This window comes from Filicampus tigris, chromosome 3, assembly GCF_054856515.1.
Source record: "Filicampus tigris isolate MCC_2025a chromosome 3, RoL_Ftig_1.0, whole genome shotgun sequence".
Taxonomy (NCBI): Eukaryota; Metazoa; Chordata; class Actinopteri; order Syngnathiformes; family Syngnathidae; genus Filicampus; species Filicampus tigris.
The window spans coordinates 4631934-4659087 of record NC_141219.1 but is presented as its reverse complement, the minus strand read 5'-3'; the positions used below and the strand labels follow the sequence as shown (position 1 = coordinate 4659087).

The following is a 27154-nucleotide window of genomic DNA, read 5'->3' as shown; positions in this document are numbered from 1 at the left end:
TCTACCCAACTGTTCGTTGGCTTGAATACTACTTTGTGGCATACAAAGGCTGATGTTAGATAATGAGACAGCACCAATTTTGATTCTGGTTCAGGGTTGAACCGTTCCATTATGACTGAAAAGATAAGAAGAGAATTTCAATGCTGGTAACAAACTAAATTGAACAAAATTATACTGCCCCATATTTTTGTCTCGAAGAAAAAAAACATTGGTTGACCCTAGCACTCTAGTGTACACTTACGAGTTTGCAATTGTGTATATCTTCACTGTGTTGCTCTATGTCAAAGCAGGGGCCTCTGCAGTGTTTAGTCTTACATAGTGTTCTTGAAAAGCCACACACAAGAGGCAGAGAGTTGAAAGGTCATGCTTGTCACCATGTTTATTTAGTCTGCTGTGTGTCCATATAATCACTTGTTAAAATGCTGCTTCATTTTCTCAGTAACGTGTGCATTGGGATTATTTTATACTTGTCCTCTCTCTTGAGAAAAATATGACCTGATAAACGAGAGAGCTGTTTTTGCTTTCAGTAGTAGGCAGGCAGAATATAAAATGCGGACGCACGTCACCAGCACCAACAGCCAGAGGACTAATAAAAAGCACATTTTTCAAATGAATTTGCAGTTTTTAGTGCCAGTTCCTCCATCGAGGGCCTTGTTTAAATTGATTTTTTAAAGACATACAGGAAGTGTTCATTACCAAGCAACGCCATTGAGGTTGCCTTGGCAACGAAACTTGAGTGTTTGTGTCGCTCTCTTTCAGTGGAAGTTACGAAGCGTCAGGAGAAACAGAGAGGATCTCCAACAACGGTAGCGATAAATCGAGCATTTCATGTGCCGTTATTTTGCTTCCTTGAGGATGTTGCCAGCGAAAGGAGGTCGATGCTAGCTAGCCCTGTGCTAACAAACGTTGGCTACGGAAATGGAGTCGGAGCGCACACGGAAACACAGAAACGACAATGATAACTTGGTGTTTCTCACACCCATGGTTAGTTACTTTATTTATTAGTTTCGTTCAAGCATTCCACTTTAATTTGTACTTAATTAAACAAGAACATAAAAGTTAATGATTTGAGAGTTTCGGGTGCGTTTGCGTCTTAACAAAGTACAGTATACAGAGAATTATAAGAACATGTAGAAAATTCAAATATAGAAATGCTATACAACTTCACCAAATTCACAAAACACACCAGGGGTGTTGCAAAGGGTATAACCCCCCAAATAAAATAAAATAAAGTTTAAATACAAAAGGAGTAAACTCAAACAACTACATTATAATTTTTAGAGTGCTGTAAAGTGAGATTAATGGTCTAGTACCCTTTAATACATTTTAATTTATAATCATATGAAAACATATTCAACCCAAGCCAAAAACAGCAGTAGACAGTCTGAGGAGTAAATAATGAATAAACCATTTAGTCAGAGATTGTTACTATAACTAACAAATAAACATCTTAAAAAAATAACAGGATGACAAAACTCAACTATTCCTGCAGGTTAACAGCTGCAAGTTGCGCCCGAAGGCTGTCAAATTACTACCAGGGAGAGGCCAGCGAATGGTGAGCCACTCAGAAGTGATCACGCTGGAAGATGAGCAAATTACAGATGATAATCCTAATTTAAAATTGTCAAATGCTGACATTGTTTCACTTTTTATAGGTTGCCTCCCGTGATTCTTTGAAGGACACAGGTCTGAATTTTACAGCAAGAAGTTCTCCTTACCCAGGTACTTTTGTATGCATATAATCACTGCACAGCATTTTCGAAATTCAGAAACATCTGAGTAATATGTAGTTTATGATTCGTATGTGAAATATATATCTTTTGTGCCGTCAGTCCTGGAACTCTATGTAACTCAACCACTGGCCTACCTACTAATTTAACCAAACTACCTACCTACTGACAAGTTGAGTGACTGAAGGCTGGCCTCTATGAGGAATTCCTGACTGACAGACATTCTATCCTGATTCCTCTCCAGATTCCCCATCTCCCCATCTTGAGCTATCGCTTAGTGCCGCCCCCTGCAGTTTGCCCTTGGTTCCTTTTGCGACAAACGAGGTCCAAAACAAATTTCACAGGCCAACTCACAGTGCTGGGGCCAGGTACTACCGCACCGGTCCTCACCCCAAGTCAGCAGGTGAACAGCACAAAGAAGAATTGTTATTTCAATTAAAACTGTGATTTATATTTTTAATATCGCACATTTGTTTCTCTTGTTCAGGTGGCTCTGGAGCATATCATTTTAATGCCATCCCTGGTTTCCCCCTCATTCACTTCCATTGGGACGATGCGGCATCCAGTCTTCATCGAATTGACTTGGACAGGTATTCATTGTTTTTACCGTGCAATTTTTCAGTTTTCAGAGATAGACAACGGGCATTCTACCTACATACTTACCCCACTGAAAAGGGACCACTGAATGTGCACTAATGCTGTTTTTTGTTTTGTTTTGCACCAGTCTAAATTGTAATGACTAATATGTCCACTTGGGCGCAGCAGACCCCTTAAAATATTGAAGACCTGTAATTTTATTTGGCGGGTGGCTTCAATCCACATGAATGTTTCCACCATGCAGGCGCTGCCTTGACGAGTGTCCGCAGCTGGGCGCCATGGACAACCTGCAAGTACTCAATCTCCAGCACAACCTGATCACCAGCATCAGCGAGCTGTCTCTCCTGAAGCAGCTCGTCGTCCTCAACTTGGACGACAACCACGTCACCGACATGAGTGGTATCCAAACGCTCACCTCCCTCAGGATCCTCAGTTTGGCCAATAACAGGTGCGGGTTGTTGTGTCATCAGTGACATGATGTTATTGTGGTTAAGCATGGAGTGTCTTTTACATCCACAGTATCACAATATCAATCAGACTGCCATGTTTAGACTAGTGGGGCTGCAAAGAACATATTATTGTTAAGCATTTTTGTGGATTGACTTCATCTTTAATTTTTTTTTATTTCAAATATTATTCAGCCATGTATTCTTTTATTATTTCTTCATCTGAGTACGACTACGTGTGTTCGCCCAAAATCCACGCCACTTAACAAGAATCCTTCTTTTGCATCTTATTATGACTATTTCAATGCATTATTTTTACTTGTTCTTAACTTAGAATTTTGAGCAAGATCTCTTCAGAATTTCAAGTTGGAAATCTTCATTACAGCTCTCTTGTAGTCTCCCAACATATTAAGCACATAGGTTGGAAGGAGAATAAATGCTTCACTTCAGTCTATACTTCTTTGAATTGCTGATTTTCACTGTCCAATTTTCGTTTAGTAGCAAGCTTGAAACACTCAGTTGTACTGCAGTCTGGGCTGCTACAGCTGGCAAAGTGTCAGGTGAAGTTAAAAATTGCGTTTGCAGCAATGAACTCAGTGACCCAGTAAAATCCGTATATTAATGGCATGGAGACAAGCCCCGGTATACACATGCTGACCCAATCAAAACACACGGTGAAGGAAAACATTTTTTAGTTTGGGTGCACCTGCCTCTATTATTTGCCCACTATTATATCAGCCAGAAGATACCAATTCAAATATGGTCATGATACGAATCATTTTGCACTCATGGGACCAGTAAATAAAAATGTTTTATCCACATTTTCATTGTATCAAATAAATTAGCCATATTAAAATAGTGCAATATGTGATTTCGCTGTTGCAGGATCCATCAAATATCCTGCTTGGACAACCTATCCAAGCTCCACGTCTTGGATTTGCATCACAATCAGGTACATCCTTCATTTCCCCTCACTGGATTAATAAATTGCAACCACCTATCGAGCTACACTTCATTGGTCTATGACAAGTTGTCTTACGCGTTAGCAGCATAGCTGCTCATGTTTTGCGAGAAACAAATGAAAGCAAAGAGAAAGTAAGATTGCCATTAATATTTAGTCAGGTGACAAAAGAGACACATTTAGTTAGAAAAAAATAATAATAAAAATGATACATGGTGCCAGTTTGTACTCTTTAACCCCAAGGACAATACTGTGTGCATACAGTGTTTATAATGGGCTATTGTATATTAAGACACCTGTGAATGACCGTAAATTGTGGGGAAAAAAAGCATAACATCTCATTTAAAAGCTGTCACCATGTTATGTCTCTCGCTTACGCCCACATAGACTTTGTCAGTGATCTGAGCCTGATTCATCCAACAGGCAATAATCTCAGCTGTGGGAACAAAAGCTCGTTCGGTTGGTCCCGCGGCAAGTTGCAATGATGTCGTCCAGTAATTGTGGTCCAAAACGATTATGCGGACCTACTCTTCTTCCTTTTTTTTTTTTTTTTCTTTTTTTGCATTCCGCCTACACATACACACACACACGGGGGCAAACAGGGCGAGAAAAATGATGAGAAAATACTAAACAGAAAGGCCTCAATTGTTTGTCTTAATTGTGTTGTGCCAACGCACCGCCCACGCCGCACCTCAGGGAACGCTCCCGAGCCCTCCTCGCTTTGTGGCGTAACGTTACATGAGCCACGGTCTTAATACATGAATAATTGCAGCACAGCACCTGCACAGCACCATATGTGAAGTTAATTCAGCATGATTTTTAGCTGTTAATGCCTGCCGTATTCGTATTGTATTCTATAATTTTGATAGTATATTTCTACATTTACACATTGACAAAATATTTAACTGCTTTTAACATCTACCATTTTAACAAATGCTCATTTGTAATAATGTTAATGTTCATAAATTTTTTTAAAAAATCATTGTTTACAATATTTTCATATTTTAAGATACACCTTAGTAATTTTAAATAATTGTAACCATTTAATTTTAGAATATATATAATAATTATAATTATATATAATTTTTTTTATTTACCTTTTTATTAGATTTAGAGACTTGGGGTGTGTAGCGACGTGGTACAAAAAAATAAATAATGCCGGCCGTAATTTACATTTCTAGTCAACTAGTAAGTTGGTTAAAAAAGACACAGATAATATGATCATTGAGGGACTGCGTAGTTAATTGACTTTTCTGTTAATTTACGGATTAATGGCACAGATGTGCTCTTTTGATGGTGAATTTCATAGTGCGCTGACCTAGCAAGCTAGCCGTTATCCATGCTAAATAACTCAAAGACAACCCAACCAAACATTTTTGACATACCTGTGAGAAAATGTTTTCCACAAATCACTTTTATGCCACCCGGAAGAATCCTAGTGTCTATTATTTACAAACATAATGAAATGGTCTATAATGGAGTCACAGCAAGGTAAAATATAATAAACAGATGATTTACTTGGTCATCCTGGGATCATTGCTATTCATCAAAGCAAGACAGACTCTATTTTGAATGATGACAGTATATCTCTAAAAGTTGACACCCATCTTGTATGCACACTCAGCCTCGATGACCCAAAGCCGAGCATCAAATGTGACCTGACACGTCCGAATAGCGAGTGAGGCCGCGGCGCTTTCCACTCGGCCGCTTTGACGCGGGCGCTTCCACGACACGCTCTATTCACTCTGAAAACTGAGGCCCCTCCAAACCTTCTCGTCTCATTAATTCTACTTGTACTGTCAGCATTGCAGTGCGTGGGTGGCCGAGCGGCCCGACGTTGAGGCGCCCCGCAAAGATGCCGTCGCCGTGAATTACACCTGCCCAGCGCGTTATCCATGTGTAGCCTCTCATTTGACAGTAACGGCCATCATGAGATAACATAACTGCTTTTACGTGGGCATATTTCCAACCCTTCAGTATGTATTATTTATGTGAATGATTGGAGCTTTATGTGAGTGGCATAGTGGCCTAGCATGAAAGGAATTGTTTTACTTTTAAATTAAAGTAGTTTCAAACATTTCATAAAATTAGATATATCTACAAATAAAAAAGATTACATTAAATGCATGAACAAAATCTAATAAAATTAAATAAAAATACATCTAAATATCACTGGCGTCGGTCCAAAACCTCCTAAGTCACATTTTGGTGAATTTCATCTTTTTTCAAAAATCTAAACTTTTGGTCAGTCCACACGCGTGGGTGTTTTATTACACATTATTGACCTATCTAAAATGTTGAAAATGGCTTTCTTTTTTTCACGATGCGATGCTAATGGTTGAACAAACTTGGCATTTTTGGGGTCGCCTGAAAAGTGACTATTTTGGAGGTGAACAATTCTGAATAATAACAATAAAAAAACTGAGCACTGAATGTCTCTCATCCTTATATTTAAAATGTGATATTTTGGGGCTTTAAGAAGAGTCACGAGTAGAGACTGCTGCTGTGTACTGTGCAAAAAAAGTCTTTCACAGCAGCCATTTTGAAAGTAAATGTAGGGCACATATAGTTAGCAAGCTTAGGCAACAATATATTAAACTATACATGGCCATTATAGAATTTGTAAATTGCTAATTGCTTGAAACCTCAGTTAAATGCTTTCATTTCACTGCGGTTGAGTGGTTCATTTAGATGCTAATGCAAGGTTACCGTTGCTCTTTTTTTTCTTTATGTAATGGCCCCTCTCTGACACATTTATTTTAAATGGCAGGGTTGGAAACTGAAGGCATTCTTACTAGTGTGCTTTGGTCCAACACGTTCACCCTCCCTCTAACTTTCATTTCATCATCCAAAAGTATTATAAACGAGCTGAACATCTACCTTACTCAAAGTGCTTTCCCTTTGTCACTTCATGAAGCCGTTCGCACGGTGGTTCGTGATCGTTACGTAACCTTTTGTCTCACGGGCAGATCAGCAAGATGGAGAACCTGAGCCATCTGACGGAGCTGCAGGTGTTGAACCTAGCTGGGAACAGCATCTCCCGAGTAGAGAACCTCCACGGCCTGGACTCTTTGACGGAGCTCAACCTGCGACACAATTGCATCTCTTTTGTGGTGAGGGCGCTTTGGTTACATGACTTGAGAATCAGGTCTTCCTCTTAGCAATTTAGGGAAGTGCAAACAAATCTCCATCCATATCACGGCTTTACATTGTTTTTAAATTGCGACTTTACTTGACTGTTAATAATATACTGTAAATGCTCGATGAGTCAGATTCCAAAACGAAGAAGCTCATTGGTGTTGATGTCATAGTGGCCCGGCTCCTTTCACACACTTCTGAGAAATTGCTTTGGACGTTTTTTTCAAATCTGTCCGGTTGCTGCTTACGAGACATTCGCAAAAGCTTCCCAGCTCAGCGTATGAAATCGGACACTGAATAACAAGAAACTCACTTTCTTGGGTTTCTCAAGTTTTTTTTTTTTTTTTAATCTTCTAAACAGGAACACGACATGTCAGGACAGGCCTATTAATTTTGCACTGAAATCCCTCGAGCACTTTTTCCCTGATTTTTGGTGGAGAAAAGCCACTTGTAATCCAACATTGCGTCATCTGGAATCTTCACCCATCACTCACCTTCCCCTCGAGAACCGCTTGCTTGTGCTAATGATTGCATACGACATTTCACTTGATGTGCAGGGGGGAGCGTGGGTGGTGGAGTGTCTGTCATTAGCACTGTTTGCTTCCAAGCCACGGCTACAGGAGTAAACAACAATTTTCCAGTCGTGGGCCCCCCCCCCCATCGCCTTCCTTTCAAACCTGAAAAGTTTTTTTTAAGCATTTTATAAAATATGAGAGATCCCAAACATGACGAGGAAAAAATGTGTAGGAGTGTTCATACTGCTCTTCCAAGTGTGTGGAGTGGACCCCTGATGAGCAACACAGCACACCAAACCTTAACAATATCTGTCGTAGTACCAGAACTGACCTGTGAGAGGCAGTATGGTGCCCCAGGGTTTCCAGACTGCTGAAAATAAAAAGAAGAAACACTAGCTGTGGAACAAGTATAAGAAAAAAAAAAAGATAATTTCATTTTTTTTCTGGAAGGCCTGATTATTTAATGGTAGCAATCCTTGTCATTTTAATTGTGGCGATTGACTTGTGACACATTTATAAAAATACTCAACACAACCAGTAGCTGCTCTTATTTGTGCACAGCAACTGTGCCAGCTTCAGTGTTCTTCTCTAATCTGTTTCAGATAACAACCCACATAATTATTTTCTTTTGTAGAACAGATTTATTATTTACAATTGACAGCATCGTTACTACTTTCATTGGTTTTATTCTATTTAATACAGGTTTGTTTTTTAAATGGACTCCTTCAAATGGTTAGTGTTAGCCTTAGTGGATTTTAATGACATTCAAAAGTCTCAGTAAAACTCCATGCTCCGTGATTTACAGCTTGCCTTAGAATACAGTGAATCACACCTCTTTGGTGTTTGTCTTTGGTGCACACTCATTCACAGGATAGCTAGCTAAACCAGGCTACGTGAAAGCAGGAGACGTTAGCCCTACTCCACAAGTCTTTTTCTTTTTCTTTGGTGTGTATTGTGGGATTTTGTGTGTGCAATATCAGCACAGTGCAAAGTATCACTGTCCTGGCTTTTCAGTACGGTATGGCTAAAGTGGAAATAGTAAGTGTTGAAATGAACGGATGAATGAGAATATTCAACTAAGTGAGCCTCACAAGGATGAACTCCACATACAGCATGTTTTTGTTTTTTTACTTTGGCTATTTATGAATCCAGGCCGCTCTTCTCAGGAGTTAGGAACTCCTTTACTTGACACCCACTAAAGGGTTTGTAATTTCCATTTTTTTGTTAGATAAAGCTAAATGAAGCTCCTTTGCTGACTGATATAGATTTCAGACTATTTTTAACCGTACTCTAAATCTGCCATTGACACAAGAGCGTGGCAACAGTCATTTGTCAAAACGTTAGCTGTTTTCACTTGTCGTCAGGTGGCTCTTTCACTCTGGGATTCCCCGTGACGGAGTGTGTTCGAAAGAACGGCGGCAGTGATAATGCGAGACAAAACACAAGCATCACCCAGGGGCTAGCTGGCTTTCAGGATGACTTTTTCCACGTCTTCAAGCGTCATTACGGCTGAGAGCGTCAAAAATATTCAACCCTAAGGGCTCGCTTTGTTGCAGGTCGCTCAGCTTGAACATCTGCGTCGTTTCTGCGTGTGGTCTTGACTTTGTTTGGAGAGACGTCGTACATTAGCTTCACTGTCAATATCTCTTTTCTAATGTCACCATGAAATTGATTGCAGTGTACTTTGCTAAAGAAGCACAACGTTGGGAAAAGGGAAAGTGCTGCTTGCCTCACATGCCGGACCATCGTGATCACTTTAAAACATTTGCAGGGATTTAGAGAAATAGAGTTGCATATTGTTGAGTATCTTCACATAGATGAGTATCTTTAATTATTCATAATTACATATAATGAAAGGCCATCCGAGACAATTTGACACTCATTTTGGTAAACAATGAAGACAATTGAGGGGATCAGACCAGCACACATGGCGAACATGCAAACTCCTCCTTTAAGCGCATTTCATATTTTTCTGGTGATGTATCCAGGCTACTGTGTGAATGGGACTGATTAGAGTGTGTTTTTTTTAGTTAATACCCCAGAGGAGCCCTCGCAGCCCCGCAGGCACGTCGTCGTCGCGCTCTGTTTGCACGCCAGCGAGGCAGCGGCCATCGCACGTCGTCTGAAGCCTAAATATAGCCGCGCCGTCTCAGACTACATGATGTCATCACTGAGCTGATGCTCCGACTGCTTTCCGAACAGTCTCCCCCCCCCCCCCCCCCAAATTGATCACAGCCAATAGGCTTGCGTGTTTGTTTGTCAGCTTTCTCTGGTTGGCAGCCTTTGTTCTTTTACACTCACCTTGAGCTCCTTGGCAAGCAAACAACAAGCCAGAGCTCATCACCTTTTTCCTTGTTGCATGCAAAAAACATGCCACTGCCACACCATGGCTAGTAAACTAACGTTAGTATTTTGGATAAAGGGCTAACAACAGAGCATCATTAATTAATGCCTCATACAAGTATATTGCTTTACGTTAAAAAAGGAAGAAAGTGTGCCTGCTCATTTTTGAGGGATTCAGCTGACTATGCTTGGACCAAAGGAATGGAGAGAACCTATTAGCATCGCACCAATGCTAAGCTAGTACAAGCAGAAATGAAAAATAACCCTTTTGAAAACACAAGTCAAATTCAGGAATATCTATAAATTGACATCACGTCAAGATGTCACTGACACAAGAACTCAGCAGATTATGCAAAACTTCAGCAAATAAAACGTTTTTCCCTTGTTATTTAGCTTTTGTTGATACAACATTCATTCCAATTGATGGAGCAGCCCCAAAATGGGCAGAAAGAGAAAGTAGGAAAAGACGTTGACCACCAGTGCCCAACCAGTAATTTTACCTGCTAGCAACCTATAGCAATGAGTCAAATGTAGAGTAAATCCAATTTGGTATTAAAGTGGGTAACTTTTTTTTTTTTAGGCTGGTGTTGTTGGATACAGACCTCTGCCGATAACATTAGCGATAGCCGCTAGCCATTCATGTTAAATGTGGCTGGATTCTTACACGGATCTTATTTGGATTTTATTCAAATGTCTTTGGAAGAGTCTGTTAGATTTATTAACTCATTCATTGCCATTGACGAATTTACTTGTCTTTTCACAGTCCAGCCATTCAATACCAGGAACTTATTGATAATTTTTTCAATTTTTTTTTTCAAACGTTACAGTAAAAGAGGGTCTGAAAATGTCTGGCAGTGAATGAGTTAACAACATTTGAGTTAATTATAGGCTCATGTCATTATGTGTCCTGGAAATGTTGAGTTCTATATACATAATTTCCTGTTGGTGAAAAACCGTTAAATATGAATGAATTGCAGCATCCTGGAATCAAATGCGTGCGTCAGACTTGAGCTCTTCCACTGTATCTCATTTGCACGTGTGGTGCTCTGAGGCTTTGGCAGGGGTGAGGTGCGGATGCAGCTCATTCAGAGCAGCCATTGTTCCTTGCCGCGAGTGTATGGGTGAGCGAGCATGTGTGTATTTGGCCTGCTGCAGCATCTCTGCATTGCTCCCCCTCCCCTTCCTCATCCTCACATCTACGCACCCCCCCCCCCCCTCCAACCACCCCACCCCGCCCCTCCCGGCGCAGACGAGGAGGCAGCAGCATGCCGGGCTCGGTGCATGCGCAGGGCGAACGGGGATGCTGTGCCGCCAGAGCCGAGAGCTGCAAGGTGACTGACTGAGAGGAGAGGCCAAAGTGACGATGCTCTTCCTCCCTCTCTCATCCCTCCTTCTCCTTCTCCCCCTTTTCCCTCCCAGGCTGAGGTGGACCGTCTGCCCCGCTTACGGCGCCTCTTTCTCAGCTGCAATAACATCAGCAGGTAAGCGCTTAGACCACTTCAAACACCCCCACCCTCATCCTCATCCCTTTGACACAGACGCCTTTGCCTGTGTCGTTCATACCGTGCCAAACCCGGAAGGGATCCACCATCCCTAAAAGTTGTTTTGAACCTTGCCGGGATCTATAGCGTTAGCTCGGAGCGCGTCGGTTGTCTTGTCACGCCCTCCCCAGCAGCCACAGCGAGGACGTTAACTTGTTCATGCAGTAACACGGCATGTGCAAGGTTGCCTTGTTGAGGTGGCATTACAGTGAACCCCCATGGGGAAAAAAAACAAGCAATAAAGGTACTGTAATGCCCTTGCATGTGGGCAAGGAGAGCCACGGTCAGCTGTTTGACAGGACAGTCAAACACATAAATACATAATGAGAACACTCGCAAAAAGATGCTGTGGGCGACAGCTGACTCCCAGACGACAGCCCATGATGTCACTCATGAGACCACGCCCCTTAAAGGCACGCAGCCAACACACACAGAATCTACAGTAATCACGTTAAGTTCTTATATAGTACAGTATTATTTGACGTCATTAACTCATTCACTCACAGATATTTTCAGACCGTCTTTTACCCTAACGCTTGAAAAAAATAGGAAAATATATAAATAAATCGCTGGGATTGAATGTCGGGACTGTGAAAAGACAAGTAAATCCGTCAATGGCAGTGAATGAATTAAAAACATCTCATAAAACAAATTGCAGTTTGTGTATACGCACCAATTTGCGTATCTTGTGTTCTTTCTGTATAGCAGGGTGGTAATAAGAAATAATAAAATTTTTTAATGCACTTTATACTGGGAGACAAATCTCAAAGTGCACAGTACAGGCAACAGTCAACAGAATAGCAATAAAATGCGACAACGGATAAAAAGGAATAAATCTGTAAAAAAAAAAAAAAAAAACAGTCGACAGATAAAATCAGTTTAAAGTTATTTGTCAACGACACCCCACAAAACATATTGATCACGCCCACGCAGCCGCTAGTTGATTCCATCATGCTGACTAACCCCAGAGAGGAATCCATCGCCTGTGATTAGGAATGCGAACAATTAAGTGACGGTGCTTTCAATCACGGCAGAGAGCTTTCAATCAAGGGGAACACCTTCCTCGGTTTGATCGATCATAATTGTGCTGCACACATTACGTGTTGTTTAGGGCACCGCATGAAATGTGGATTTGCTTCAGTGACGCACTAGCACTCCACTGTTGCAATTAAGGTTTTGCTGATTCATGGTCGTTTTGGCAACTTGCACGGGCAGATATGCAAATGTTGAATGAAATGGCTCACATTGAGTGACGGTGCATTCCAATTTTAACGATTCAAATTAAATGTGACGGCATTCTCGCCAGGATTTTGAAGCAAGATGTAAAAGTAAGCAATTAGTTGAAAACTTACAAAGAAGTATGAGAGCCACAAGACTGACTAGAAAATATAATAAATGTACAAGAAGAATTGTGAAATTTTTTTCATTGTGTAGATGCGGCATTTTTCTGATCTATTCTGTCGATTTTCTTCAAGTATTGCAACTTTTTTCTTCTACAATTCCCCTTTTTTTGTCATTGTAAAATTCTGACTTTTTTTCATTTTAACATTGCAACTTTATGATCGTAACATTGTACTAGTAATTCTGTACTCATTAAGTCACACAGATTTTTTTCCCTTCATATTGCCACTTTAATCTTGCACAATTCCGACTTTCTTGTCATAATATTCTGACTTTAGTTTTGTAAAATTGTCTATTTTCTACTAATATTCAGACTTGTCCTCATATTATGACTTTATTAGTGTAAAATTGTGACCATTTTCCTCATTATATTCAGACTTTATTGTTGTAAATTTTCTGACTTTATCATAATATTATATAATTTTATTCTTGTAATATTCAGACTCTTTTTTTCCCCTGTTGTGCTGACTTTTTTCCCACTTATTATTTTTTTTTCTCCACCTAGTATCCAGACTTCATTCTTGTAAACTTTTTCCTCACTTTATTACATTTTTATTGAAATTTTATTTCTTTATTTCTTTTTTTCTATTTTCATTTCGATTTCTTCTTAAAATTTTGAGTTTACAACAACTTCATTCTTGTCAAATGAAACCTTGCGATGTTTCCGTAATCCTTTGTATCATATGATCACAGACATTGCACCACTGATTCTATTCTTGTTTTGGATTTGAAATTAATTCCCTCTTCTTATGATCGTGTTTTTTCCCCCCTTATGTCTAAAGTCTAATAAAAGATTATTTAATTCTCCAGCTACGCCAGATGTGTCCATCTCTTGCTTTAGCTTGACTCCTTTCTCCGACAAAAGCCCCCGACTAAAGCATTCATGACATCAGCAAATGTTCCCGTGCCCGTCTGAACTTTTTTTTGCTCTTTTTCCTGATGCCCTGGTGTAGTCTCCACCAGCTAGGCTGCTCCGGGGAGTCGCTCTCCCTTTCCGAGCTCACCCTGGATGGGAACCCAGTAGCCCTGGAGACATGGTACAAGCAGGCTGTCCTGCGCTGTGTGCTTCACCTCAGACAGCTGGACATGAAGCGCATCACGGTAAGCCTCATTACTCTCTTTTTCTGTTTGGTGTGCTGTGTAAAATGAAACAAGTGTGTTATATAATGAGCCACCTCACATCAGCAATATTACCTCACAGTACTCTTTCCAAAATCCAGACGCAAAACTTGTTTGTTCAGGTTAGCATCATCTATTCAATACCCTCGACACTAACATCTTGAAACTGTCGTCTTCAGGGTCAAAGCCCAAACGGAGCGTAGTGTTGTGCGTCGTTTGAAGTTTGAAAATGTTTTCCACTGCTTGGTAAATAGCTGCAAATAAAAGCTGAATTGTCTATCTCCAGTCAAATTCAAAATGTATTTCATTCAAACCAAATGAAATTGGCCTCAATGTTCAAAGACCTTTGAAGGGTAGTGTACTGTCGATATGTCTGGCAGCCTGGGTATGCTAATACTCAGGCTAATGCTTACCGAGTATGCTAATACTCAGGCTAATAATACTCATTAGCAGGCTAATAATACTCATTAGCCTATTATTAGAATGTGCAAACATTCAGAACATCTCAAGAGTATGCTAATACTCGGCTAATGAGTATTATTAGCCTGCTAATGAGTATTATTAGCCTGAGTATTAGCATACTCTTGAGATGATCTTGATTGGTAAATTTGATAATACATATGAGATATGTCAGAACATCTCAAGAATATGCTAATACTCAGGCTAATGAGTATTATTAGCCTGCTAATGAGTATTATTAGCCTGAGTATGTATGCAAATACTCAGGCTAATGAGTATTATTAGCCTGAGTATTTGCATACTCTTGAGATGTTCTGACACTCGGCATTGAGTCGTCTAAAATAACCATCCAGGCATTGTTCAGTGAGACAAAACTATCAGTCGGGCGTTGCCGCTGAAGCCAGCAAGCCTTCAAAGGGCTGTCAAAGTCAATTTATGTCTTTGTGTCGGCACGTTCAAAAGATGTTGCAGAGATCACATACTTTGTGGTTTATTTGTGGCTTTGTGGACTTCATTTCATGGTGCGTTTACAGTTCAAGGCACCAATTCTGGAATGTGAACTTTGTATATCTGAATACACTGTAAATACAGTACACCGGTATACAGGGTGGTTCAAAAGCAGGTTTACACTTCAAAATGTGGTGGGGAATAGGGACCTGGCTGGCCCACAAATAGCGAAAATTTGCAATAATTGATGTGCATCGGAGAAAAAAAAAATGATTAACTCATTCACTGCCACTGACGAATTTACTTGTCTTTTCACAGTCCAGCCATTCAATCCCAGGATCTTATTTATATTTTTTTCAAACATTAGGGTAAAAGAGGGTCAGAAAATGTCTGGCAGTGAATGAGTTAAACACCCCAAATTCATCAAAAAAACAATTAGAAATATTCAATTTGCGTTTTCCTTCCTTCCTTCCTTTGTTCTCAGACCTGCTTTTTATTCATGCATCCTTACCATCTCCCTTCCTTCACTTAAACCTACTTTTCTGCCTTCCTTAACCCATTATCTGCTTTTTTCCAAAGTATCTTTTCCAGACACCCTCTTCCTTCGCTCCTCCATTTCTTCCTGACTTTTTTTCCTCAGACCTGCTTGCTATTCAAGACACTTTTTTGCCTTTCTGAAGGATCATTACTTCCTTCCTTCCTTCTGTCTTTACGTCCTTCCCTCGGACCTGCTTTTTATTCATGCATCCTAACCATCCTTTTTTTCCACTTAAACCCCCTTCCCTACCACATTCCTTTCAATTCACACCTGTGCCATTTCCTTCCCCTGCTCCTTCTCCCCTTACCTCAACCCGTTTGCAAACTTGTGGCGCTTCCTAAAACGGAAAGTCTGTGAGGGTAGAGAACAGAGCAGTCTACCTCCAAACAGCCGCTCTCTGAGGCAATCCGTGTATTCCCAAATGAGACATAGAAAAAAAAACTATCAGGGGGTGGTTGTCCAAACAAGAACACTATTATTTGTGTTGCAAAATTGCCTCCTTTGAAATCAATAAATTATTGATCAATGTCACAAAACAGCCCACAGCCTGACTTCTATGTTTCTATTGTAAACTGGGGCGACAGTTTCATACATTAATCGCGCTTAACTGGCAGAGATCCACCCCATTGACACCATGCGTCCAAAAACAAGAGTCGTCTCAGGCTGTCACAGGCTGTCACAGCTTAGCAGCATTGCATTCTGGGAGTATTGGCTACCCTCAACAGCTGGGCTGTGTTCATCCCAGACTGAAAATCTAGACCGATAATCCTGTGATGATGATGATGATGATGATGGTGGTGGTGATGATGATGCTGGCCGGCTGGCTGGTGTCAGATCTCCTGCAGCAAGTGGTCCAATTCTGAGCGACACGACTAAGCAGCAGCATCTCTTTTTTTTTGCGGTTCTTCAGTCTGCTGAATAATTTAGAAGTCGCAAGCAAGCAAGAGTGCTGACCTCGCTCCCGTTATGTTTTTTTAAAGGACGAGGATCGGCGCATGGCTGGCGTGCAGGCTCGGAAAGAGGAGGAGAAGAAGAAGGAGAGTCACAAGCAGGCCATTCATAAGGTACCTCTTGATATTTTACAATGGAAACTAATTTCCCAATAGGAAATAATGGAAATGAAAATGTTCCAGGGTTGGCCTGTCTAGCCATCCATCCATCCATCCATCCATCCATCCATCCAATGCGTATCTATCATCCATATATCTGTCCATCCAAACTTTTTATCCATACTCATTCATTCATCTGTGCAATTTGTCATCCAACCAAAATGTATTCATCATCCATCTAAACGTCATCCAGCCAAACTTAATTTAACCATTATTCCTTGCAACAAACCTCATTTTCCATTCATCCATCGTAACCATAAACATCCACCAATCCATCCATCATTCATACAATTTACCATCCAACCAAACCTTAACTATCATCAATGCAAACCTCAAACATTCATACAAACCTTATCATCCATTTTCTCCATCAGCCATCATCCTTCCATCTATCCATCTTTCCATACAAGGCTATCATCTCCTAAAACACTCATCCATCCATACAAACGTTAAACATAACTAACGTCTATCCATCCAACATCCATCCATCCATCCATCCAAACCATATACATCCACTTATCTATCCATCATTCATACAATTTACCATCCAACCAGAACTTATCTATCATCAATGCAAACCTCAGATATCCATACCATACAAACCTTATCATCCAGCTTTCCATCCAGCCATCCTCCTTCCATCCATCAATCATAACATGCAAGCTATCATCTACCAAAACACTCATCCATCCATACAAACATTAAACATAACTACCATCCCATGCATCCAAACCCTATACAGTACATCCATCCATCCATCCACCGTTTCACTTGAAATGCGCCAACGTGTTCACTTGCCAATATGTTTGTGAGGATCGCCGCCATGCGCTGAACTCATCGCCAGCTCATCCCTCAGCAGCCACTGTCAAGAATTTGAGTGGATTTGCTCAAATTTACTCAAACGACTCACCTCTCCATCCGGGGAGTGGTGCATTCCACACGGGAGCGTTTCAGTACTGAATGTGAAACACTATTGTTTATGCTTGTCACTGAGGTGAATTTATGGTGTGTAACTTCAAGTCGACTCCACAGTAAGGCTCGGATTCAACATCTCAGCCATCAGCCGAAGCTATTGGCACGCTTTTGACTGAGACGAAGACAGACAGCTGAATTTCCTTTGTGGTTCCTTGGGGCAACTGACACTTGAAACCTTGCCAACTCCCTGTCTATGTGTGCCTTACATAGGAGAAGCGGCGTCTTGCCATCCGTAATGCAGCGCAGCAATGGGAAGGCGTTGTCGCCGCCTGCCTGGAGCCGCCGTCGTCGACAACACCCAACGGCGCCAGAGATGTCAGCCCGGAGAACAGCCCCGCCCACTGCCCCACGCAGACCAACGGCCTGGCTCAGGAGCCCTCGCCGGACGAACCACGGTGGGTCCGACGCAGCACTACAACATGTAGAATACAATATTCACAATTCAACATTCATAAATTTACCAATTTTTTTTTTTTTTTTTTTTTTTTTTTTTTTGTGGAACCAACCTCAGCTTTTTGTTGAATAATTCACTTCGTTTTGGAATCCGCGCCTAGTTTCATCTGAAATGCCCTAATATGCTACAAGATGGTACCAAAGCTCTAGCTACAGGAAAGTAGTAATTGGTGTCAAGGGAGAATGCTGGAGTGATACATCTCAACTGGCCGAAGATCTTTGTACTGGTAAATTTAGCCTGGGTTGTTAGCCAAAGTTATGGAGAGTCTTTATCGCACGTGTACTGTATCTGTAAGACATTTTTTTTTAAGGGTAATGTAGGATCAGATTGAAATTAAAGTCTGTCCGCTGTCCTGTGTTTAGACGGGTCAGTCCGGGTTTTGGACCTGAACGAGTGACGGGTGGACCCGAGAGCCGATTCCGCACCAACAGCCGACCAAATAGCCCACGAGATACAAAGTAAGGCAAGCTTTCACGCCGTTAAACCACAATTTCACTTTTCTTTGGGAAATATGAAAAGCATGCTCCAAGACTCGCCACTCAAAATCTGGACGCTCATTTTACCCTCATAGTTTTGTTTTATTTATTCAAATTGATTGTATTTATTATTATCATTATTATTTTGAAAATATGAAACACGAGCCAAAGTAAGACAAACTGACCGCCGCATAATCAAATTAAATGTGTATTTTCCCAAATGTTTTGAAGTGTTATTTTTGGTTTGAATGACATGCAACAGTCACAAATGGATGCATTCTGTTCCCATCAGTCCTCTGCATCAGCAGTCTTGCGTAATCTCTGATGCATAGATGAGTTATGAGGAGGCGTGCATTGTAGCATTAAGCGTTTCAAACGCGGCACCATGATTAAAAAAAAAAAAAAAAAAAAAAAAGCCCCCCCAAAGGCAATTGTGACAAATCTCTGCCTCACCTCTATGAACTGGCCCCGGTGTCACCTTTTGCTTCTATTGTATTGCCCCCACATCTATATTTTACCTTCCCCCTCAGGTCGAGTGTGTCATTCATTAGCCTTTGAGAAAGGTGACACCATTATTCCCACGCATGCAAACTCAAACAAACAGCACTACCTCTTCCGGTTAACGGATGAAATTCTCTCCTTTGAGTTGATTTCTCGCACGACATCGCATATCGTCTGCGCCCGTGCGTGGGAATCCCCAGGAAGTACGCCGCAGACGGCACATGGTTTGTCACAGATTACCGGCAGCTCATCCAGGCAGGGGGACATCTGGATCTGCTTTGTGTGTGCGTGCGAGCGTGTGTGTGCGTGCGTAGACGTGTGTGCCTATATGTCTTGTTTGTATATACTGTATGTGTGGTCACATATACGTATGTGTGTCCTTGTGTACGTGCCTGTGTACAGTATGTGTGTCTGTGTCCGATCCATGTGTTTTTTTGTGTCCCCTCTGGTCAACTGCACATTGCTACCTCATGTCTTTTTCATAGAATCATGTTAGAAGTTCGAAAATACGTTTTTGCCATGGATAAATTATGGACCATTCGGTCAAAATCTCTTCTATGGGCAAACTTTGGCCGCCATAAAACCTAGCAAAAAAAACTTTGAAGAAAGTAAAGTCAGGAATTTTAGGTCACATTTTTAACAGTTGTACATAAACACCTAAAATTAAGATAGTGGCTGTGTCTATAAATGACCGGTAAGTATAAGCAAAATAAAACAAAACTCTACTGTCTTTGATGGCATGTCAGGGTCCTGCCTGTTTTCCATCCCTCCCTGCTGCTACACACCTGATTCAAATGATGACATAATCAGCAAGGTCTGAAGAAGCTGGATAACGATCCTGATCATTTGAATCAGGTGGGAGGCAACAGGGTGACATTTAAAACATACAGGATACCGGCCCTCGTGGACCAGAATTGCTCACCCCCGCGCTCAAGCTAGCAGAAGTAGCCTAATAGCTAAATCCGACACATCTGTCACTTTTTAAGTCGTGAAATAACAAACAGCACTTTGTAATGCTGTTGTAACGCCACTTATGCACAGTATTAAATAAGTGAAGTCTACACAGACCGTGTACACTTCTTAGGGAGGGTTTAAATTGCCAGATGAGCTCCTGCGGGATTAAGTGGAATGATGATGGAATAATTGATTTACATCCAGAGTGTAAGAGTGACGTGTTTTCTCAGCGGTGGTTTGTTCTCAGTTGGTACTTTCCCTGTCGTCATTTTACGACTTCCCGCCGAGTGTAATTGGGTGGGCTGTTTTGTGTGAGCTTGTTACATCCCTTATGATTTCTAATACGTGTAGAGAGACACACAGGCAAGACCACACTTGTACACAATTACAACAACCATTACGCATTACTGTTCGCTACTACTAAGGCGGCAATTAATTGATTCAAAACGGACCTATTCTGTTTTTTTTCCCTTAGTTTAAAGGACGATATGTCATGCATTTCTTTCCTCAAATTTAAAGAAGACATTGTGCTTGTTTTATTACATTTAAATGAGCCATATTTCATCGGTGTGGGGCGGAATCCTCGCGGTGTTGAAATGACAACAAAGTCCGCGCTCATGCGAAGCCCCCATCGTGCAAAAAGCCTTTGAAAACGGTACAGCAGCAAACGTCTGCCCAATACAGTACATCTTCATTTAGGCAACATCACTTTTACAAAATGCCTTCTTAAAGGTTTAAAGCCATGAGTGATGCAATAAATAAGATAATGAGCCAACTAACCGCATCCAAAAATTGGATATTAACTCATTCACTGCCAGACATTTTCAGACCCTCTTTTAGCCAAACGTTTGAAAACATTTGGAAAAAATATATAAATAAATTCCTGGGATTGAATCGATGGACTGTGAAAATACAAGTCAATTCGTCAATGGCAGTGAATGAGTTCAAATGGAACGCAGGCATATTTCCGCGATTGAGGGTCCTTCTGCAACGATGCATCGCATCGATACATATTAAACAAACAAGACAACTTGATCCAGCGAGCCGTACGATTTTCACTCGTTATTGTCTAAAAAAGAAAAAACAAAACACCCAGATGGTAAATAGAGGCGGCCATTACGCCACCCAGCTTCGCACAATCAGTAAACGGAAGTAGTATTGCCTCACCTCTGCAACACTCAAACATAAGCTGCGTTCAAGAGTGGCAGTGTAATTTGTGTATTTGCTATTTCCGCCGCTTTAAATTGGCTAAAATTGTGTAAAAATTACAGACGTAGTAGGGACGGACCGATTTGTGGATAAAAAAGATTTTGACCATATTTGGACATATAAGGTTTCCTGTTTTCTGAAGCTGAACCATGATTGGTCACTATCTAAGCAACTGTGATGTCATTTTCAGTTGACAGAAGTGACAAAATGGCCCCCCCCGTCAGATCTTATCCACATGGTTACCAAAGTCAGAACTGTTGTACTTTTGCCGTATGGATTTAAAGTAAATGACCATGAACGCATCAATGGTTTGTTTGAAATGTTTCTTATTTTTTTTCATGTTTCAGGCTCACAGAAGCAGGAAGCGTGACGAGCCTGTCGCTGTCCGACAGCCATCTGGCCGAGCTGGACGGCGACACCCTGCGCTTGTTCGGCCTAGGCGCCCTGGAGGCGCTGGAGAGGGGCTGGGGGGCGCAGACGGCCGGCGCCGTCACCGTCATCGCCTTCCGTTACATCCACTTTGACGCCATCGTACCAACGCTGCCGAGGATCAGGGTCAAGTTCCCCAATCTGGCGGTGAGGGCACAGGATTCCACGCAGAATAATTATGCGACACTAAATATGTAACATGTATTTTAATTTTTTTTTAAAATGATGTAGCATCTCATTTTCCTGGAAGCCAACATCAGCCGCCTGCCGCAGTTGGCCGCGCTGGCTCAGGTTCGCCGTCTGGACCAGCTGACCGTCCACCCGCAGGGCAACCCGGTGGTGGGCCTCGCCCTGTGGCGCTCCTTCGTCATCTACCGCCTCCACCACTTTAACCTGCAGAGGATCAACGGCCAGGAGGTCAGTCCGTACGGCCGAACGTTAGCTACACCCTTGCGCTAGTCAGATCCAATACAAGAGCCGAAGCAACTATCGTAATATTTATTAACAGTGGAATTTGGGAACGTTATTACTTAAACATATATTAAACACGTTTTAACAAATCAAATTGAATTAAATAGCATTTTATTTCATTTGTCCAATAGCAAAGAGTGTTCTTGTTTAGTTTCGGTTCACGCTCTCAAAAGCACATCTAAAATTATTATTATTTATAATCCATTTTACATTCCTATTCCTCTAAGAGCGTCAACCCATGTATATCTTTCCTGAGGTTTAGGTTAATTTTAAAGGTGTATTTTATTTTAGTTCTTTACTTACATAGAACAGTGTTACAGGAAAACTACAAGAAAATACCACATTTTGCTGGCATTGTTTGTTTTTATTTTATTTTGTCATTTTGAAGACATTGTTTGCCTTGGTTCCTCAGCAGTACAGATATCATTTTGTGATTATTGCTTGATTAAATTATATTTCATTTTAATTTATTTCATTGGATTTAAATGTTGGTCCAATGTGAGTTTTTTTTTATACATGACTGGAAACATTTGCCTATATTGTACTGGATCTCACTGCCATTGGCAGGTGTACGCCCGTGTAACGTTAAGCATATAGCTTTTCCTCTTGATGTGATGTCACCGTGTATGTTTCTGTGTGTTGTATTAGTATATATGTGTGTATGTGTGTGTGTGTTTCACGTCCCTCGTCAGGTCACCATGAATGACGTCATCGCTGCCGAGCGCGTCTTTGGTACGCTGGGCCACGTGGCGGCCACCGAGACGCCGCGCTGCCGACTCCTCTTGCTGCTGGAGGAGTCCAGGTGAGGAGCTCAAACACAGAACCGCCATGTTAAACGCTACCGTACAGCAAGCAGAGGTGGCAAAAGTACTCACACCATATTTAAGTAGAGGTACTGATATTTGTGTTTAAAAAAATCTGTCAAAAGTAGAAATTAAAGTAGAAGTCAACCCTTTTTTTTTTCTTGACAAAAATATCACAATCAATCAATCACATTTTATTTATATAGCACTTTTCATACATAAAAATGCAACTCAAAGTGCTGTAAAACATCCAAAGCAAAACATTAAAAAAATATATAATAAAAAAATATGTTCTATGCAGGCCCACTAGTTGAAACACAGCATCCTGATTCATATTGTGTTTGTGGGATATGAGTTAAGCAACAAAATCCACCCGATTATGTCCATCTTGGGGGTGGCCATTTTGCCACTTCTTGTCTACTGAAAATGACACCAAAGTTTCTCAAGGCTCAAATAACGATCAATCGTGACTCAGCTTCAGAAAACAGGCGAGCTGTGATTGCTCGTTCCCCGAGTCCTGAGCAACCGTGATGTCATTTTCAGTCGACAGAAGTGACAAAATGGCCGCCCAAACGGGTGGATTTTGCTGCTTAACTAATTTTCTACGAACACGATATCAATCAGAATGTTTAGACTAGTGAAGGCGCATAGAACATATTATTGCAAAGATTTTTCCCGAGAAGTCAGCCCAAACATATTTTTTTCAAAGATTATGTTCTACGCAGGCCCAGTAGTTGAAACAAGGCAATATGATAAAATGAAATATGAGTTAAGCAGCAAAATCCACCCATTTTTAGCCCTCTCAGGTGGCGGCCATTTTGTCACTTCTGTCGACTGAAAATGACATCACAGACCCTCAGGGCTCAGATAACGACCAATCACGGCTCACCTGTTTTCTGAAGCTGAGCTATGATTGGTCATTATCTGAGCCCTGATTGCTTGAGGGTCATGGATAACATCAAGTATTACTATGAAATAAGGCAATGGATTATGAGGAATATGTTGCTTCTCTGAATCTGTTGTCGTCGTGGTTAACATGGTTTACGCTCCTGTCACTGCTGTCTCTCTTTTTTCGATCCAAAATCCAAAATTTCAGTCTCTTAACTTTAAATTAGTAACACTATCACAAACGTCGGATACATTTAACCCGATATAATATCCTGGATAAAATACAGTTTTCATCAATTTAATTACAAAATATAACATAAAAAAAATTGTGTGGGTGAAAATCGCCTGTTAGTGTTCTTAGGGTTAAGGTGCTAACTGGGGTTGACTTATTAACCTCTCTCTATTTACGCCTATTTTGCATCGTGCCAGCATCTGCTGAAGATGAAAAAAGTAACAAGCCTATTTTAGGAAAGAAAAGCTAAGAAAGTGCAGGTTCATACATGTAGGAATTAAAGTAAAAAGTCATCAGATAATTTATTATCCAAAGTATAAAACAGATACCTGCACTCTAAGTTGGGTCAAAAATGACACAATATGGGTTAAAAAGTAACTGGCCCAACTTTTGAGTTATTCATTTAACCCAAAAAGTTGCGTCAAAAGGAATAACCCAAAAATGGGTTAATTTGTACAAAACCTAAAATACTGGGTTGTGTTTGTACAAAACAGACCAAATGATTGGGTTTTTGGTCCATATTGGGATATTTTGGATCCAACTGTTTTTAGATTGTAAAAAAAAAAATCGACTTAAATATATGAACGTAGTATTTGTACTACATGACTTCCCACCGCTGACAGCAAATATGTGAAAGGACGTGGAAGCCCTCGCGGGCATGTGCGTGCTTGACTGCCGTGCGTTTCTATACGCATGTTTGTGTGAGCCTGGCACCAGGCAGCCGGCGGTGTTAGGCGATGCGTCTTGCTCGGGGTGGGTACTTGGCACCGTGACACACACATACACACATTCCACCTTTTTCCCTTTCATACTTTAATTCTGTCCTCGAGCGTGCACTTGGGCTGAACTGTAAATAGCAACGTAGCCTCCTTAGTAATTAAACTGGAAAAAATGTATATCAAGTCCAGACAATCGCATTGCAGTCGGACATATTTTTCAGTTTAATGTGCGACTTTGTTCCCACGGATCTCATCATCTCAACTCATCACATCTCTCAATCTATTAAAGTAGTCATATTGTTGTTTTTTTTTAACATTTAAAGGCAAGACATTATTCTTTTTATAAGTGGAGTTTGCGGTTTGATTTGAATGTTGCATCACTTCACTCCCCCCCCCCCCCTCGCATCTCTGACCAAAGCCACGCCCCTCACTAACATCACATGGTTTTGAACTCTTTACAGTATTTTATATGTATTGAAAAAGCTTAGAGGGTTATATGGGGGGCACATAACTCACTGGCTGGCTTCTCTCCGTCTCGTCTTTCACCCCCCCCCCCCACCCCCCAAAGGAAGCGGCAGCTGCAGTTCCTGTTGGAGGGGCGCGGCCGGCGCGCGGGGCTCAGCCCGGAGGAGCTTCGGGACAACGGGAAGCTGGTGGGCGAAGGCCTGAGCCGAGCACTCTTCAACTATCCCAGCCGGGACGGCAGTACGGACAGCCCGGAGGTTAGCACGACTATTGAGACACGCCGTCCTTCAAATACAAGCCGTCGTTGGGATATCAATGTTTTCGATGGTCATGGAACGAATTAAACTCATATCACAAGGCAACACTGTGTACATTTGATAACATTATTCAATAATTTTGTAAATGTGAACTTTACAGAGGCCATGTCAAGATAATGTCAGCAAGAATAGGCAACAGCATGATACAGTATGTGCATTAGTGTCATCAAAGAAAATGTCAATGACACAAAGTTCCAGGTTCTTATTTGCTTATTCGGCGTAAGGCATTTCCTGGACAGAGGCACACCACATATGAATCGTTTTGACGTTGCTGATGATTTGTCGTGCCCTGTCGCAAAGATGGACTTTTACGTAGTTTTACTTCAAAAAGTTGCTTGACAGCTCATTGGAGAAATCCAAAATCATTTGCACACTTTGCACAGACAAATTCAAATACCATATTAGTTGTACGTCTTTGCTGTATCATTCAAATGTTGTATTTCACAAGAAAAGAATCGTATTCCATTATCAAAGAAAGCTATTAGAACAGTCTTTGAATGGAAATATACATGTATTTTTTTTCACATTAATTTCAAAATTTTACTTAAGTAAATATAGGTTCCAAGCTTCATAAAAAATTGTAGTTGAAAAATGCGATTAATCGTGATCAATTATGGACAATTTTGCGCTTTGTTAAAAAATGTAATCACTTGACAGCACTAATATATATATATATATATATATATATATATAGTGGGAGAGGGAGAGGGAGAGATATGCACACACCCCAAAAAATCACAGCTTTATTCTATGAACAAAATAAGAAAATAAAAATGATGTTCTTCGTCACAGGAGGGCGCCACGGAGGCGTCGGAGCGCGCCGCCACCGTGGACATCTACCTTCAAGATCTGGTGCGCCGGGCGTCGGAGACCAACGTAAAGGGCGAGGCCCTCCACCGCCTGTGGCCCGCCATGTTCGCCGAGATGGTGCACGACTGCGTGCTGGAGATGAGCGACCGAGCGGCCTTCCGCCAAGCCAGCCTTGCCAAGCTGTCCAAGTGAATGAGTGCAGCTCATGATGTCTATCTTGACCAGTAACCACGCATAAACACACACTCACATCTGGACCTTTTCACAAGCACCTTCTCCACGTGGACCACTTTAAGGACTTGTTGATTGAATGTAGTTGGGACAGCTTTGAAATGACCACAATCGGTTTTGAATCATCTTTGCCTTGTCTTAAACCTCGTTATGTTCGTCTCCCGTGTTTGCTGCCTGATAGAAGATGAAAGGGCATAAATCAAGACTTTGTTTTTAGAAACACTGGATTCCTCTATTGTACTGCACTTAGTATTAAAAGATTCTCTATTAACACACTCAATTGGTGCAACTCTTTGTGTTTTACGCCTAACACCGTTTTACTGTTTATTTAACTGTATCATGTATTTAGATATTTCTACTTTTCCTTACATAAATGAGTCAGCTTGAGATTCAAACAAATTATAATACTGTATTGCAAATTAACATGTAGCACCCACCTCGATTTTTCTTTATACAGTAGAGTAGAATAAAAATCTTTATTTACTACAGGTGCATCTCCCTAAAACCGGTAAGAGTGTGTCTCCGTTGATGGTTACACTTCCCTTACCTCTATAAAACCATGGTGTCCCTCAAGGCTCTGTGCTTGGACCCCTTGTCTTCATTGTCAACATGCTCCCACTTGTAAATAAATTATCCGCCACCAAGGCCTTAACTTTCTGAGGTCCTCCAACGCTGGTAACCTCAATATCCCCCGCACCCGCCTGCGCACCTACGGGGCCAGAGCCTTCAGTGTGGCAGTCCCCATCCTGTGGAAGTCTCTCCCCTCTGAGATCTGCAATGTCCCATTGCCAGACATTTTCAAATGTCAACAAAAATAAAAAACTTAACTGTTTCATACAGATTTTGATATTTTGTGTTAGCTTTATGTATATAGCG

General features: G+C 41.2%; 1 protein-coding gene across 2 annotated transcripts; it reads left to right on the top strand.

The window, feature by feature from the left end:
* The first annotated feature begins 737 nt into the window (after window positions 1-737).
* On the top strand, window positions 738-26558 carry lrrc49 (leucine rich repeat containing 49). Of its 2 annotated transcripts, XM_086025902.1 has the most exons (18): window positions 740-984; window positions 1493-1555; window positions 1656-1722; window positions 1975-2133; window positions 2218-2320; window positions 2572-2775; window positions 3659-3725; window positions 6704-6847; window positions 11150-11211; window positions 13626-13773; window positions 16216-16299; window positions 17530-17714; window positions 18136-18231; window positions 21261-21489; window positions 21574-21759; window positions 22506-22615; window positions 25024-25177; window positions 26030-26558. In XM_086025902.1, exons 1-18 carry the CDS (start codon window positions 919-921, stop codon window positions 26237-26239), a joined length of 2337 nt encoding a protein of 778 aa, XP_085882028.1. In that variant the 5' UTR covers window positions 740-918; the 3' UTR covers window positions 26240-26558. The 2 variants fall into 2 exon arrangements, 1 of the variants encoding a protein (XP_085882028.1); XR_015086190.1 differs by lacking the exon at window positions 26030-26558 and having other exon boundaries at window positions 738-984; window positions 22462-22615; window positions 25024-25071.
* The last annotated feature ends 596 nt before the right edge of the window (window positions 26559-27154 follow it).

Coding starts and splice junctions, on each gene's coding strand:
- lrrc49 (XM_086025902.1), top strand. CDS start 919: ATGGAGTCGGAGCGCACACGGAAACACAGAAACGACAATGATAACTTG. Junction 11,212..13,625: donor AGCTGCAATAACATCAGCAG/GTAAGCGCTTAG, acceptor GCCCTGGTGTAG/TCTCCACCAGCTAGGCTGCT. Junction 22,616..25,023: donor TTGCTGCTGGAGGAGTCCAG/GTGAGGAGCTCA, acceptor CACCCCCCAAAG/GAAGCGGCAGCTGCAGTTCC.